The following is an 18,279-nucleotide window of genomic DNA, read 5'->3' on the forward strand; positions in this document are numbered from 1 at the left end:
TGTGAGACTACCGTGCACTACACAGATAATAAAGAAGTGGTGCACACAAAAGCCGTTTTTCTATGATAACGTAAACACAGCACTGGAAATCCCAATAACATGCAATATCACAGGTCTAAAGTGAAAAATATGATTGAACCCTTTTTGCAACCAAAACAAAACTTCCATTACAGTTTCTAGCATGCCCAAGATAACTTCTACAAAGATGTTCAGTTTACAGAAGAAAAAGGGTACCAGCAAATATTAAAAATGAAGAAGCTGGACCAATCAAAGGTCTATATATGATTATCAGATTCTCTTCATTGATTAATCACTTATGTTGACGCCATCAAGACGTCCTTTCACCAAAATGAGGAGAGTTAAGAGAAGGGAAGGAAGGCAGCAGAGCCCATCATCTATCGACACAGTGCAGGTAGTGTTGTGATAGGGGCAATGGACATAAAAAGTCTACACACCCCAGTTCAAATGCCAGGTTTATGTGATGTAAAAAAAAGTGACTCCAAGATAAATAATTCTGTAACTTTTTCCACCATTATTGAGACCTATAACCCGTGTAATGCAATTGAAAAAGAAACCGAAATCCCTCCAATGAGGTTTGCCAAGTGTGCACACCCTCTTTTAGCTGGGGATGTGACTGTTCAGATTTAACAAATTACATTCAAAGTCATGCTAAACTGGAGTCAGCACACACCAGCCACCATTTAAAGTGCCTCTGATTAACCCCAGATAAAGTTCAGCTGTTCTAGTAGGCTTTTCCTGACATTTTGTAGCCACATCTTCCAGCACAAGCGTCTGCAGAGAGCTTCCAAAGCATCAGAGGGATCTCATTGTTCAAAGATATCAGTGAGGTGAAGGGATACAAATGAACTTCCAAGGAAGTAAATATACCATGGAACACAGTGAAGACAGTCGTCATCGAGTGGAGAAAATATGAAACAACAGTGACATAACCAAGAACAGGACGTCTGTCCAAAACTGATGATAAGACGAGAAGAGAACTGGTCAGAGAGGCTGCCAAGAGGCCGACAGCAACACTGAAGGAGGTGCAGGAATTTCTGGCATGTACTGGCTGTGTAGTACATGTGACAACAATCTCCTGTCTTCTTCACATGTCTGGGCTCTGGGGTAGGGTGGCAAGATGGAAGCATTATTTTATGAAGAAAAACGTGTACGTGTTAGAGAGTGTGTTACGGTCTGATGAAACCAACGTTGAACTTTTTGCCCATAATTTCAAAAGATATATTTGGTGCAAAAACAACACGGCTCATCACCAACATAACACCATATCTACGGTGAAGCATGGTGGTGGCAGCATCATGCTTTGGGGCTGTTCTTCATCTTCAGCTGGGACTGAGGTCTTAGTCATAGTGGAGGGAATTATGAACAGTTCCAAATACCAGTGAGTGCTGGCACAAAACCGTCAGGCTTCTGTTAGAAAGCTGAAGAGGAACTTCATCTTTCAGCACGACAACGACCCAAAGCACACATCCAAATCAACAAAAGAAAGGCGTCACTACAAATAAGACTGAGGAATGGCCCAGACAGAGTCCAGACCTGAATGCGATCGAACATCTGTGGCGGGATCTGAAGAGGGCTGTGCACAGGAAATGCCCTCACAATCTGTCAGATTTGGAGCGTTTTTGCAAAGAAGAGTGAACAAATATTGCCACATCAAGATGTGCCATGCTCATAGACTCCTACCTAAAAAGACTGAATTCTGTAATAAAAGCCAAAGGTGCTGCAAGAAAGTTTAAGGATGTGTATACTTATGCAACCAGGCTATTTCAAGTTTTTTATTTTTTATTGTTCCCCTTTAAATGTTTCAGTTTGTTTTTCAGTTGCGTTGTACAGGTCATAGGTCACATTAAAGGTGAAAAAGTTGCAAAATTATTTATCTTTGTGTCATTTTACTTACATCACAAAAACCTGGCATGTGTACAGGGGTGGGCAGACTTTTTATATCCACTGTATGTCTGCCAAGAAGCTGGATCACTGGTGTTTGCTGTTAATGTGACTGCCGATAGAAGCAGCAGAATGAATTGTGAAGTTCACTGAGCTTTACTTTCTGCTCAGATTCAGTCAAATGCTGAAAAACCGACAGAATGGCTCTTTACTGTACAGATGTGTAATGACCCTGAACATATTGCAAAGGCAACCTAAGAGATTCACAAGGCAAAGAAAAATGAATGTTCTTCAATAATCTGGCCTAAACACAGCTGAGTCTCTTTTCACTGCATGAAGATGAAACTGAAGACAAAGAGACCCACAACAAGCAGTAACTGTAAGTCCTGGCAAATTAGCACAAGGGAGGAAACTCTCATTCAGTGATGTTTACGGGTTCCAGACTTCAGGCAGTTATTCACTACAAAGGATTTGCATCCAAATAAGTGTAATCCTTATATTCATAATTATGCCAGTTTGTCCAATTAGCCTTTTGAGGCTGTGAGAATGGAGGGACTATGTAAAAAAAATGGCTGTAATTCTTCAACGCTTAATGCAATGTTTTTGTTAAACCACTAAATGAAAGCTGAAAGTCTGCACATCAATCACATCTTGACCGCTTCATTTTAAATCCACTGTGGGGGTGTACAGAAACAAAATCTGAAAATATTTATTGACCTGACTGTAATTAACTCCAATATAAAAAATATTCTCCCTACCTTCTGTTGGATAAGTCTCTCTCCTAACAGTAAGGTAATATGCACTGAGGCACACAAAGATAATAAATCACATACAACATTGGATGAAAAACAGTTCCATCAAGTCATTTGGAAAAGCCATTTGTCCAAAATGCTGTATATGATCCAGTAAGGGGACAATTATGAAGGAAAACAGAGCTGAAAGATAAAAGACCATCAGAGGAAAAGAGGAAGAAAGTTACAAATGGTTACATTAAGCAGTTTTCACACTGTATGTCCCATATTTTCTACATAAAAACTGTAAAAGCAGCAGAGTTTTATCTGCATTTGCCAGAGACAGCTGGACTTTGAAAGGGTTGTGTGATTTGTTCAGTGGTGCAGCACTTTATCAGGCTGAGATTCCCACAAACCGCAGGAAGAGGGGCATTAGGTTTTACAAATTTCCAACAAAATTTCTTCTCCTTCTTCAGAAGAAATGAGTGTTTTGAGTCTGTTCTGGCTTCCTTTTTGGAATCCAAGAAGTCTTGCTTAATCTTGCAGATGTTTCAATGCTGAGGTTTATTTCTAAATGTTGCACGAAGCAAAATCTTTGCTGTTATGGTTACATGTAGTTAAATATATTTCCAGAACTGATTTAAGAACTGTTGACTGCCATCATGCTTCCAGTGTTCACGTGTAAGTCTTCAGCAGACACCTGCAAACTGGAAAATTGCTGCTGTGACGACAGATATGACGACAAACCAAAGGCTAAAAAAAAAACAAAAAAACAACTGGTACCCACAGGAAAGCTTTCTAACTCCCAGAGGGACAAGCAAAAAGGCACAGACGCAAGACAAAACACTTAAATATTCATGAAACTTAAACACTGGATGTTTAGGGAGCAAGACATGGAGGGTAAAGCTGTCCTCATCATAGTCATTAATTAGGTAGAAAGGGGACAAGACTTGTTAGGATAGATCCATGTTGTTGTTAATTAGATGAGAGAAAGTGGATCATCTTTGAGGAAAGCCCCAGAAATACATCTTGAGGGAGTCAAGTGAAGACAGAAAATAGAAACTGCTGATTATAAAAGCAAATTTGTCCCTAAAATAACACAGAAACTAAAGTGCTTCACTACATTTAGTCTGTACACTGAACAAAAAAATCAGTACAGACTATATGCTCTATTGAACTTCGCTTTTAGTGTACTGACAAGTATGCAGATCTTTCGTTTTTTGTTCAGCGCCTTTTGTGATATTGAGGTTTATTGAGCACTGACACATATTCTAGCTAGTCTGAAATACATTGCGGCTATTCAAACAGAAAAAAATACATATAAATAGCAAGAACTGAGTGCTTAAGTTTAACTCAATGTGGAGTCACAGGGAAAGATGAGTGTGGGTCACTTTGAAATGTCCTTATTCTTGAAAGAAAAGCATTTTTTTTCAGTGAAAACAACATTAAATGAATCAGAAATACAATCTAGACATTGTTAATGTGGTGAATGACTATTCTAGCTGGAAACAGCTGATTTTTAATGGAATATCTCCATAGGGGTACAGAGGAACATTTCCAGCAACCATCACTCCTATGATCTAATGCTACATTGTGTTAGCTAATGGTGTTGAAAGGATATGTTAGACTGAACCACAACCTGCAGCCAAAAGAAGGAAACCAGCAGCTGGATGGTGTGATGTGTGTCTGTTTAAAACCACTGACCGTGTGATGTCTCAATGAAGCGGTGTTCTGAGAAGAAGAACCCTTTTGAGTCTTGTTTGGAGTTACCTTTCATAAATAAAACAGCAACTATCTCGTGAACTTCATCAATAATAAAACAGCAGAGCTTCAACAATGATTCCAGATTTTAAATCAGGGTTACAAAAAAGAGATATTTACACGGTATATGAGCTCTCATATTCTTCTACGTGGTCAAAAAATGACTCTTTGGCCTTCATATTAACAACACATTGTGCTATCCCAACATAAAGGATGGTCTTAGGGCCTGAACACTCCTATATAAACTGTCTGCACATGCACAGATCCATAGCTTGACTGTCACTAACAAATAAAGGCTAAACAGTCCCCAAATTAGCCTTCTATATTTAAAAAAAACACGGAGCCACCAACCTCAAATGTCAACACGTCTGTCTCAGACACAAAAGAATAATTGTACCAGTTGGGGAGGACCATGGAACAACGGAAAGCTCTGAAAAATGTAAACTAATGAGGTGTCTTCACATGGGTTTGTTATGCTGAAACTTTTTAATGCTTTAAGACCCTGCTTCACTATAGAGCTTAAGTGAAACCATGTGTAACGTGAGCTTTAAATGTAGATGCAATATTTTCCGACGCAGGGAGATTTCTTTCCTCTTTAGCCAGCAGGTGGCGCTGTGCTCCCAGCAGACTAAAAGGAGGTCAGCTCTGAATAGGAAGCTACTGCATGTTTTCTGATCGTCTCCTGACTCTCAAATGCATCACAGGATGTTTCCATGTAATGCTTTTTTTTTTTTTCCTCTGACTATCACTACAACTCTCCTAAGATTTAGCGTAGTCCATTTCCTTCATGCAAAGAGCTGCCTTTTAACTCACTTCTTTGCTTCTTCTTATGCCGTCTATCTTCTTTCCTGCTTCCTTCATGTCATGTGTCGGTCTGTTATCTCATTGTGTTGCTTCTCCACAGCCTCCTCTTCTATTCATTCCACAGATACACACTTTAGCTTCACCTAATTCAACCTCTCCTTCAGTGTGCTCACTGCATGTCATCTACATGCCATCAATATCATAAATCTTCCCCTCTATCTGCAGTAATAAAAGACGTATTTCCTCCCACTAATTAGATTCTAAGATTCCGCCATCATTTCTTGCCAATCTAAATGTCTTTGATTCATATTTCACATAAATCTATACAGCACCTTTGATCTCTGCAAGTTCTTCAACAGAGGAAGCTCTAATTTACAGCTTATTTATACTTGTGTGTGTGTTTCAAAGTTTACAGGGGTCTAACTAGATGATGTTTTATCACTGCACTTCAATCAAAGCTTAAAATATTACTTTTGGAAATCCTGATTTCATCTGCACTGTCTACAGGAGGGGCGTCAAACATGCGGCATGCGGGCCAAAACCAGCACTCCAGAGGGTCAAATCTGGCCAGTGGGGTGAATTCGTAAAGTTTAAAAATTACAGAGAAGAAATTACCTGCAGATTGGAAATTTGTAAAACTCTAAATTTTAAATAATTTCTCGACCTTGACAAGTTTTTTGATCATAAAGTAAAATACCAGATTACTCATTGTTTTGTGTCCCGTTTTTGCAATATTTTGTCGTGCTTTTGTCTTTTTTGGTCTGACTTTTGTCATTTGTCTCATGTTTTTGTTGTTTTGTTCCTCGCTTTTGTCGTTTTGTATTTCCCGTTTGTGTTTTTTTGTCTTGTTTGTGTTGTTAGTCTATTTTTTTGTCATTTTGTTTCTCACTTTTGTCATTTTTTTTTGCTATTTTCCAATTCCGTTTCTCGCTTTTGTCATTTTGTGTCTCATTTTTGGAATTATTTTGCCTTATTTTTGTTGTTTTGTCTTTTTTGCCTGACTTTGTCAATTGATCATAAAGTAAAATACTATATAGATACCTGTATGTCTTGGAAAATTTGGAGCTGTCGTTATTTACAGGTTATGTTATTATGTTATGTTATTGAGATCAAATTGGGCTGAATGTGGCCTCTGAACTAGACTGAGTTTGACACCCTTGGTCTAGAGAGTTCAATTTATTGTTTAATGACAGTAACAAGTTATAAGATAGATAAGATGCATTGGTCGTGGTTGAGTCTGACTGTGTATTATTCATATTATTTCCCATTAGACCATTACCCATTCCACTCTCCATAACAACATGCTACTTTTGAACTACACATGCATTGTAAGTGCCCTATTTATGGACACAATTATCATTTCATTAGAGATAGGATTTGTTGCATCACTTAGTTTGTTTATGGTTAGAAAGGAACCTTGAGTATCATGTTACAGTTTACAAACTACCATTGAGAACACACAGGTCACGTCTTCAGTATTGTGTCTGAGAGCGACACTTCACTCCACAGAATTACGGCTGGCAGTGTGCAGAAGGTGTTAAAACTCCATTTAGGTGACAACATTCACAGAAAATAAGGCGCTGTTTGGATCATAGGACTGCAGTATTTCTTAAAGTCCTTTCTATGACCCTCAGCCTGACCTGAGGGAGTGGCACTGTTTATTTGATGCTTGATGATTTCTTTTGTTGCAAGTGTAGCATTCTACTTAAAATTTGATGACACATAAAATTTTCTCTGGTAGAAAATCAATATTTTCCCTGCTGGTATGGTTACACTTCCGCCTTACTCTTCAGTGGCATTGAAGATAAGGCCGGATTCCATTTTTGGATGGAACGGATGAGCAACAAACCTCAATGTTCAGATAAAGACAGGCGGCTCTGCTTACGTTGTGAAAATCACAGCATACTGGACGCTTTATTGTCTGTGTGAGCGGGTCATGTTGACAGCGTAGCTTCCGAGGCACACACAGATCCAATTTTGATATCAATCTTTCATTAAATTGGAATCAGTTGTCTGAAGAATTCATGCTTCTCAGACAAGCCTGGACATGTTTTTTTTAATTAAATCGATTTCACATACAGATCTGTGTGTGAGAGTGTGCAAAAAAACGCACTTTAAACCTCATGCAAATGGAATCAGGAGCACAATGCAATACTGGTATTTCTTTCATTTCATGGAGTAACCTGACGTTTTTGAGATTTCCTTTGCTTTGGTGACTGAATCCATTATTTCTGCGTGAATGCAGCACAGGTACAGACTGCATGTGCACCAGTTGCTTGATGCTTGCAGTAAAACTCTCTTTCTCCTACCTTTTATGGCGAGTCAGCTTCGCTATGCATCGTTGTACTCGGCGCAGCTGTTTATAACGTATGACACGCAATACGATAAGGTGAGAAGAAAAGAATTCATCACACCGCCTTCGTATTTATACTCCACATCACCTGGCCCACGTGAAAGCGAATCTAGCCGGCCTGTCTGTGGCAGTATATGACAAACAACCGGAAATGTGTTTCCATATGCCCTAATTATCTTTATGATGCAGTGATTGCGTAGGTCATTACATGTGTAAACAGGAAAAACACACTTTTAAACTTGTTTCCCCCCAAATCTGAATATGTGTAGAAGAGGCAGATAAAAAGATAAATCTGTACAAGAGAAAAGAGATAACTTCGGAGAGCTCAGGCAGGTATGAATGTCTCTGCTGTTATTTTCCCCAGAGAGAACTTGTCTGTTGTTTTACGCTTCCACTCGACACTTGACGAGACACAATTATATTATCTAGGCTGAATAGGTTGACCTGCGCGCAAAGCAGCCATGAGTTAAGAATCAGATAAGTACTATTCCTCTGTGCTGTGGACCTCTGTTGCTGCACGGCTGTTTGAAGACCCCACACAAGCAAATAGTGCATTTACAGTGTGTACATACAGTATCTGAAGGGCGGAGATCTTGTCTTTGAGCACTTCCTGGGCTTTGTTGAAGTCTGACAGCATGTTCTGCGTCTCTCTGCTGTGGACGGCGCTCAGCTCGGCCAGCTCCCGCTCGTGCCTCTTCGTTAGCTCCTGTTCATGAGCCCTGAGGAGAGAGAACAACGGACCGATGAGGCACAGGGAAACGATTAAAGCTGCTGATTAGATTTATATCGTGGCTCTGGAAATTAGTGATTGGGTGGCAGGCGTCTGTTTAAAACCACTGAACACGGGTGAGTCGAGTGGTTAGGGTGCATACCACATGGGTGCAAAATCCTTCAAGCAGGAATTCCCAGCTGGTCTAGACCTTAAATGTCAGTTTCCTTCTCTTCCATATTTCCTGTCACTCTTCACTATCTAATAATGGCAAACACGGCAAAAAATAATAAAACCATTCTTGTCTATGTAAGACATCAAAAGACTTATTTACAGTTTTTTTGGTCTAGCAGACTTGGCTATTGTACCACTCTGCTTGACCTTCCAAAGCAATTGTTAAAGGTCCCATATGGTAAAAATTCATTTTTAGTGTTTTTTGTGGTTGGTATAAACTTGGAGGTGTAAAATAAAAGCTGTTAAGATACAAAGACATTTACTTTTGCCACTCCTTGAGCACTCTGCAACTTGAAACCCTCCTAGTTAGTCAGTTAGTTCGAGCCAGGTTCTCTGTAATACGCAATAAACCAGTAGTTAAACTTTGCAGAATCCTACTCCTTACTGCTTCCAGGTGACCCATTCAAACTGAGCAGCTACCTCTTAGTTAATCTGATTTATTACTCTGCCAAGAAACGTGGTGGAGTTTTGTGACGATCAGCGTACGTTTGTGCATCTGTTTGCAACATTACTCAAAAATGGACCAGCGGATTTGGACGAAATTTTCAGGGAAGGTCAGAAATGACACAAGCACCAGTTGATTAGATTTTGGCAGTGATGTGGCTTATAGTCTGGATCCACAGATTTGTTAAAGATTTCTGTATCATTGCGAGATAGCGTCACGGCGTCACTGTAACTATGACAACAAGTGACAGTTGTTTACTTTGTAGAGCTTCTGTTGTGACCTCTAAAATGTCTCAACCAGGACAAAGCTCCCCAACTGTTTTGTTGTTGGCTGCAAGAGAGAACACAAAACTCTTCTTGCACTCCCCACATCTAAGAAATTGAAGATCCAGTAGATTAATTTCAGTTTTGATGGCAGTGTCCCCACAACAATAGGAAAATCCTTCGTTTTATCATGAGTTTTGATTATATGCCCCAGATCACGGCTCTGGAAAAACAGAGACATTCAGGGATTTTGCAAACTTTAAGAGGGATTTGAAACAGGGACTGATTGGGTTACTGCGTTTTCATATAGTCTGTTGTGCTTCACTTTTGCTCTCTGTACTCACATATATTGTATTCTAATACTGCCCCAGTAAAGCAGTCATGATTTACATATTTTTTATTTCTGTTGTCAGACAACAGAACGAGTACGAAATAGTGCCTGAAATGTCGTCCATGAAGACTATGCTAACCAGCAGTCACACACAGAGCTATCTTCAACCTGAGATGGTATTGCTACTATGCTTATCAACATTATCTGACAAACTCATGATACACTTGAGTTAAAAACGAACAGCATCAAGTAGGTCTCATGATGACAATAATGACCACCAAACAAACAAACAAACTGTATTATAGTAAAGTTTGATGACATTTGTCATAAAAAAAACAAGTTTATCCCATGTTTTGAGTCCCACCATACCACGTCACATCGCAGGACGTAGCGGATAAATCTTCTGTATCATGTGGCTGTTTAATTTCTACATTACCATCAGAATAAAAGCTCCTGGTCAGAGTGACGCATGCTGTGACTCAGGAATAACACAGATTTAAATTTATTGTGCTGTGAGACTTAATCAGGACCTGCAGACTCTCGTTTCGTCAGCATATTGGATTGCTCCACAGTGGACATGTCGCTGAGATTAGAGAAGGGAGAACGATGCACGGAATGAATTCCAAGAACATAAATGCACGACAACATACGATGAATGCAATAGTCATAAACATATGACTCACATAATTATACTGCTGCATAGGATAACAGCCAACAATATGAAAATGCACCAAATCATAGAAGTGGTATGACATAAAAGACATATCTGTACACTGGATGTCCACAAAATCTGATACATATGAATAGAAAGTGAGAAATGAATTATTCATCATCAAATACTCTCAATGTGCAAATGTACAAGGTTTTGCAAAGGTGGGAAAAGAACTAGAAGGGTACAAGGGTGGCGGAAAACTGGAAGACAAGATACTCATAATGAAACGAGGAGAGGAAAAAGGCTGATGAAAGCGAGGAGAGGCAGAGAAGGATGATGGAGGGGAAACATGGACGTCTGTCTGCCTCTCATTCTGACTGGGCCAACTCTCCCCGAGGGGTGCACATCTTATCTCTCTCTGCTTCCTCTTTATTTATTTAACAGCCTATTTTTATCCCTGTGACCAGGATTCAGACGGGGAGTTATGTAACAGAAGAAGAAATGTGCTACGCATGGGCCTGCCAGCAGAAAGCGAGGCCGCGGAAACATAAAGATACGCAAATTAACGGCAAATAATAAAGCAACATGGGAGCAGCCGTCACACACACACACACACATATATTAAGAGAAACCTTCAAACACTTGCGCACATAAAACAGGGCATGATTGATTCTAATGAGTAGCTGGACCACATTAGCCATACAGCACTTTAAAAAATTCATAACATGCCGCGGGGAACAACATGATTATAGATTCCATTTTTGCTTTTACCCTAAGTAACCTTCACATCTCCTAATCAATGGGCTCCTGACACTCTGGTCGAGAGACGAAGGCGGTGTGTGGGTGAGGGAGAGAGACTGATTCGCCTTGTTCGGGCTTTTCTTTCCCCTCTTTCATCTCGGTGTATTTTCATCAGGACCAGAGCAGAGCTGGATTGCAGAAACTATCATCATCTGAATATAATCAACGAAGTCAGCGACATGTGCTGATGACAGGCCCACTGCAGGCGCTTTGTGTGTGTTCCGGGGAAGGAGACTAGATGTCAAAGCTATCATGAAATGGCACAGAAAATGTGTTGCTAATACTTTAAAGGAATAGTGTGACATTTTGGGAAATGTGGCTATTTGCTTGAAATGCCACGTCTGACGTCGTCTTACTTGCTAGCTTTTGTACGGGTTAAACAAATGAGATGCAACGCGTTAATTATAGTGAGCTTTAAAGGTGCAGGTAGGTGGATTATGTTAACTTTGGACCGGCTAGGTTTCTCACCGTTTCCAGTCTTTTCCGCCCAACTAATCTTTTAATGTTGCTACTCTGTGCTGTTTACTGCTGTGATCTAAAAGAATAATTCAGCTTTATGGGAAATACACTTATTCTCTGTTGTACTGAGGCTGACTTGAAAAGATCAGTCTCAGATAAGTTTAACTTTCCATAAAGAGTGGAAGCAGGGAGAGGAGCTACCCCTGGCTCCCTTCAAAGTGCAAATATATATTTTGTAGCTGCAGCAGAGCTAAAACCTGTCAGTCAAGATGGCGCATCCTCTTGGTTTAATCCATACAAAAACAATAATAGAAAATGTCAACCCATGGTATAGCTGGGCATGAAGGTGTCTTAACTCCCTCCTACAACCCATTTTGCCATGTTTTTATTCCTGTGCACAAAATAAGAACACACAGGTGGTTAAAAAACCTTTTTCAGACTTTAGAGACACTCATAGGGATCTTGCTGCTGTATAATGCTGCAGGTGTTTAATAAACTCAGAGGAAAGACTCCAAACCTCTGTCAAATTTAGTCAAATGTTGGTATTTGTAAATCTCAATAATGTGAACTAGTTTTTTATGAACATTTCAGTTAGTATTAGATGTTAAAATGCTCTCTGTGATGTTTTTGGAGCACTAGCAGTGCTAAAATGTTGAAAAAGCTTTCCCTAAATCAGTTCGCGCAACTTGAAGCACGTCACTAGTGCCCTTCTGTTAATGCAGCTGCATGAAGCTCAGATTAGTGCTGTTGAATGTTAACAGACAAGCCAAAGGTCCAAAGGAGTGCACGTCTGAAGGGGCTTAAGTTACCTTCATAGTTTGTTCAGACAGGAAAGAGAAGCATGTTTATTAGCTGACTGTAAGCTAGTGAGCATCACACCAGGAACTCCATTTCTTTCTCTTATTTCTCTCCAGCCTCTTAACTTTTTCTCTTGTCTCTCTACTGTGAAGCAGATTTAAAAACAAAATCATATTTTACATTTTGAAACCATCAATTATGTTGAATCACATCTTTCCATTGACTTTGTAGCTTATGCAGCCACCAAATCTCTAATATTTGCACAAATACAGATGTCGGTATGCTTATTTTTGAACTTTACACACAAAAAAACTAGCCGTTTTCCTCTGCTTCAAGTCTTAATGCTAAGCTAAGCTAATTAGCTCTGAGCTCCATCTTTGTATTTAACACACAAACAAGATCTTCTTATTTAACGCTCATGCAAAAAGCAAACATGATCCTCTCGTAAAAGTATTTCTTTAACCTCTAAACAGTAACTGGGTCAAATATGGGCAAAGTGAGAAGCCTGGACCATGAAGATTTCCAAAACTGCAGCAACAATAGAAGCACCAGCAGTAGTTTCTTACTGTAACAAGGTTGTATACACAACAAAACAGCAGCTTCTTACCTTTACTATCATCTAAAGGGACACTTACTTGCTGTCAGCTGCTAAATGTTGAAGTTTACAGGACTATAATTCAATTTCCCATTCTCAAAATCGAAACACCAAATTAAATCAACAGAAAATTCACAGACAAAGACATCATGCAGACCAAAATGTTTGTCTTCTAACTGAACCAAACACTAGCACAGTATTCCTGCTTCCTGCCAAAAATGAAGTGAAAAAAGAAAAAAAAAATAAGGCACTCAGCAACCAGTACTCTGAATTCATGAGAAAAATATTCAGTAGTTTGGTTGCCAGGTTACAGTAAAGATAAATGTGAATGCACTGTTGTTGTGTGTGTGTGTGTGTGTGTGTGTGTGTGTGTCAGTGTGAGGAGTGTGCAAAGTCCAATTGTGTAACCATTAATATTTCAGATACTGACTGAAGCGAGATCTGACGGTGAAGAGAGAAATTCTGAGTAAAGATCTTGTATCAGATAAAAAGGATGATATCAATTTGGCAACTTCTGACTTTTAAGGGCCTATAAAAAAAGGTAATGAAGTCTCTCTAATACACACTGTGGTACACGAATGCACCAAACTGACAAACGTATTCAAATCCATCTGTGCTTTTGTCTACAGTAACTCCGTTGTGACAGAACGAAAACCAAGAGTCTAGTTATTCTATTTTGAAGTGCGACAGACTTGACATGGGCTTTGAAGGGAAGGAGGGGACCAATTTGCAGTGTCAATGTCAAAAAAAAAACAAACAAACACACTTTTTCTTGTCTGTGAACTAAAGGTTGAACCAAGATTCTCACTTCATTGGTGTGTTTTTTCTAGCCCTGCTGTGCTCTGAGTGCTGAGTCATACCGAATCTGCTGATTGGCTTCACTGCGGATCTTGAGCACCTCCTTGCCCTTCAGCTCCAGTTCTTTAGTCAGAGTGCTGATGTTCTCGTTGAGCGTGTGGATCTGGTGGTCCAGCTGAGCGATGTGGTTCTTCCTCCTGGACACCTCCTCCTGCAGCTCAGAGATCCGACCCAGCAGCTCGCGCTCCTACGGAAAGAGAAGGAAAAAAGTCAGCATTATTCATTTGGGTGGTTCAAAGAGTTGAGTTCCCACAGTGTTAGTTGTCAGATTTTTAATCACAGTCCAACTTCGAGTAGAAACTTCTACAAGACTTTTAAATATCTATTCATTTTTATCATTTGAGGGTAGAGTTTCAGAGGTCATTCACAGCTTCAACTGTGGCTAAAATGGTGTGTAATGGAGCAGATTTATCACTGACTTGTGAGAGCTGGCATAGCAGGCATCGGTTGTTGGTGTTGTGTTGAAGCTGCCCTGTGTTTCACACTTTGAGCATGAATAAAGTTGAATCACACGGCTCTGTATTCCAGTAACCAGTAATGGCAAAAGAATTTTAGTGTTTCTGCAAAATTTAAGTGTTTCAAATCCTTGACATATTTCAACACGGTAAATTACTGTAAGGATGCCGATGACAGTGAATGCTGAGTAAACTACTGTGGTTGCTTTGTGCCAAAAAGAAATCTATCTTTGTGACACAGCACAGACAGACTGTAGTTTCTGGTGATACAGTCTCACATAGTCAAACCATTCTCCACAGAGCTGTCAGCACTGGAGAATGATCTGACTGCAACAATTATCGGTATGTTATAGGGGGAAACAACATCGGTTTAAAATTAGAATTAATTATATTCTTTTAATAAAAATACTGTTACGTCTTTATTGAATTATTTTATAAACTTAAAAACTAAAGATTTGCAACGTTCATCCTAGTTCTCTCATACAAGCAATTGGGCTGCAGTATGTAACAAAAAACACACAATAACACAAATTGCAAAGAAGACATAGCAACAAATATGTTGAAATAGTATATTAAAAACACATCCGGGTGTCAGATGCCTATATAAAAGAAAAACAATTCTAAACTTTTAAAGGTTGCTACATGACAATTCAATAATTTGATTGCGCTGGAAACGAGAGCATCTGCAGTGACTGTTCTTATCAAGTTAGACTTGATTCTAATTGATTAAACAACATCTTTCACAGCAATTAAGACCAGCTGATACACAATGTGTCGACTGTAGCAAGACTTCCTTCTTTCAATAATCAAAAAACAAACAACATCTGCAATTTTCACGAAGCAAATCTTAATGTCCTTAGGTAGAGCTCCGTTTCAAAAAGAAACCCGCTTCGTTGGCTGGTCTCTTAGTTTTTCTTATTTAGAGGCAGCTCGTCCTTTAGCACTCAGTGAACCGTAAGTGGTTTATCTGCCTATGTGACAGCTTTTCTGTGATTTTTCATCTCACTCACACTCAGAATAGCGAGGAATCAGAAAAGCATGTTTACGTTGATGCACACGTCATGAATCTAAAGGTCAGTTCACCGTTTCCAGCGTTAAAAAGCCGACATGATAAAATGCTGTACACCAGTGTGGTTGTGATGATAATCTGTAGGCTGCATGCTTGAATGACTGACTGGAGAAATTAATAATATTGAAAAGTAAACCCCTTGAAAATGAAATACCTCCCAATCCTGTCTGGCTTGAGAGATCACCTCAAAATAAATCGACAGAAATGACAAACCTTAAAGCCAAAGTTCTTGGTAATGTTTGTATTTTATGAGCTACTGTTTCTAATGGGCCATAATTAACAACAACAAACCACTGCAACCTGATGAAATGTACTCGGTAAAAAAACTGTAAACCGTTCATTAAAAAACAGGATTCATTTAAGCCACAAACACAACAAAAACAAGATCTGAGTCAACAACAGCACTGCACAAGAGTCTGAATCAGTCTCTCAGCTCATAAATTATAAGTTCTCTGAAGCACTGAATGACTTCCTATAAACATGACCAACAACTCAAATTACTCATGAGCACCTGCAGAGCTGCTCTTTTCTTCTGAGCACCACAGAGACACAAGAAGTCGCTCATTTCTGTCGTGATTTCGAAGTGAGAAAATGAACAAGTGATTTTCTTGGCTGGGAGGAGTGAAGTGAACGCTGTGTAGGTTTAACCAAACACTTACATGGAGACATGATGGCTGCTTTTACACCAAGTGCATTTTGGGAACGTCACTTCAATGAAGGTTCACCATCATTTTATGTGTGAGGTTCAGTATATGGGCTGCATAGTGGCTTGGTGGTTAGCACTTTCGCCTTGCAGCTAGAAGATGCCCGGTTCGCGTCCAGGCCTTCCTGTGATCTTTCTGCATGGAGTTTGCATGTTCTCCTTGTGCATGTGTGGGTTTTTCCAGGTTCTCCAGCTTCCTCACACAGTCCAAAAACATGCTGAGGTTAATTGATGATTCTAAATTGTCTGTAGGTGTGAATGTGAGTGTGATTGTTTGTCTCGATTTGTAGCGATGTGATAGACTGATGACCTGTCCAGAGTGTCCAATGCTTTCACTCTCAGTCAGCTAGGTAGACTTCAGCTCCCAACAACCCTAATGAGGATAAAGCAGGTGGTGTTGTAAATGCTCAATTCCTGGGTGGGTCTTCGGTAGGTCAGATGAGGAAGAATCTGGGGTGCCAATGAAATCACAATGTGAGGGAGAACCTCCTTAAACAGTATTCATTTTTGACAGTTTGATCAGCAATACTTCTGTCACTGAAATAGGAAAAGCTCTTTTAAGATGCATTTTACATTGAGTTTTTTTTGCACAGTTATTTTTTAAATGTTGAATACAAACTGTTTAATTTTCCCCCTCATGGTTCTTGTCTTTGACTGTAGGTCAAGACCAAAGATAATGGATGGATGGATGGATGGATATATTTCTGACAAAGAGCTGTAAAAATGCATATATGATATGTTCAGTAGTTCTGCAGGTGGCTTTCTAAACTTAAAATAAATTGCTCATACTTGTCTGAAGATTTTCAAATTATAACCTGTAACAAATGGTAGTTTGTGGAGTTGGTAGGTATTCACACAACCTTTACTGTAAAGCTCTTATCTTGGTCATTATAAGGGCAAGTCAAGGTTGTATTTGCTGTTCTATGTTGGAGACAATGCAGAAACATTCTATCCAGATTAGTGTTTGTTACACAGAGAAAGAACAAACATCATTGGAAAGGATAATTTCTGCTGTTTATTTCGACATGTTTTTAGGCTGACTTACTCTACTGAGAGGTAAGGAGGAGAAGAATTACTTGGCAGCAGTTTGATCTTCCTTGATAACATTATTAGTTAAACGTGTATAAAAACACAGCATAGCTACAAAACTCCTTCCTGTGATATGATAGAGAGCACATGCAATGACAGCACTCATGCCAGTTCATGAGTAATTCGGAATGAGTAATGGGTGTGCAGATGGACGCACAGTGGTTGTAACTATCATCTAATTAGATGCTAATCCAACATTATATTTTCCCGCCCCCACTATATCACACGAACAAGCAGCTCGCATTGTTGGAAATGCCAAGTCGTGCAGTTCTATTTGATATACGCTACACTTCACGGTAAAAAATACTTGAGGGCAATTCAACTGAGAAGAAGGGATAGAATTTGGAAGTGTGCACGCCAGGCTCTATGGTTCACAGAAGTGGGTGTTGAATGAAACACTCTGGAGCTGCATTATGAGAAATATAGTAGCTGAACATTTTTGGAGCTCTAGATAATAAAGACTAAATTATTCATTCAGTATTGTGGCCTCTGCTACTTTAATATTAAACACTGTTTTGTTAATCTGTCTCTTATGAGCTGCCAATTTTATGAAAGTGCTGCAGTTCACCTGGACCATGAAGAAAAGAGCGAATGCACATTATTTAACTGAAAAGGAACAGAAAAAAAAAACCAAATATTCACTTTACTAAAAGTGTGTTCACTGGATCTAAATGTTTGGGATTCTTCTCCTCAAACATGGTGAGTTACATTTTGCGGTCAAAATCATTTTATATACATTTCTATATGTCTAAACCAAGGCCACAAGTTGTATTTTTATTGTAACTGAGCTGCACATCTTGCTGCCATCTGAACCTACAAGCCATTAACATGCAAAACTGCTAAGTTCACGATGTGCGGCAAAGCAGGCCTCGTGTGCCAAAACTGATCATTACGATTAGAGATTTGAATGAAGAGGCAAGATGTGATCCGAAGACTCCCGCTTGAGTGCCACTTAACTCCATCAGAATTAGATTAAATAGTGTCAAGCTATTGTCCACTAATGATTCCTCTCTCTGCAAAAATCTCATTTAACTTGCTTCTATAACAATTTGTGCCAAGGGCTGTGTTCATACATCCAAAAGTCATAATGTTGTAATGGCCTCATATTCACAAACCCTTCTGTCTGAGGCTCCCTCAGCATCTTAACTTTGTGTAATTGGCTGATTTTTGATGTCCATAAACCTGGCGGTGCAATTAAGCACAATGCAGACAGGGCAGATGAATCTTTAGTGACTAATTTACTCATTTTACACTTCGCCTCATAAAA

The 18,279-nt window shown here is 39.4% G+C and overlaps 1 protein-coding gene across 3 annotated transcripts in view; it reads right to left on the reverse strand.

The window, feature by feature from the left end:
• Window positions 1-18,279, reverse strand: part of fam184ab (family with sequence similarity 184 member Ab) — a 205,756-nt gene that overhangs the window by 19,645 nt on the left and 167,832 nt on the right. For all 3 annotated transcript variants that reach the window (XM_022196845.2, XM_051960777.1, XM_051960776.1), the window contains 2 exons: window positions 13,699-13,883; window positions 8,124-8,270 (listed from right to left, as the gene is read on the reverse strand). In XM_022196845.2, coding sequence (XP_022052537.2) covers window positions 8,124-8,270; window positions 13,699-13,883 — 332 coding nt within the window. The remainder of the gene's footprint in view (window positions 1-8,123; window positions 8,271-13,698; window positions 13,884-18,279) is intronic.

The sequence above is a fragment of the Acanthochromis polyacanthus genome, chromosome 16, assembly GCF_021347895.1.
Source record: "Acanthochromis polyacanthus isolate Apoly-LR-REF ecotype Palm Island chromosome 16, KAUST_Apoly_ChrSc, whole genome shotgun sequence".
Lineage (NCBI taxonomy): Eukaryota > Metazoa > Chordata > Actinopteri > Pomacentridae > Acanthochromis > Acanthochromis polyacanthus.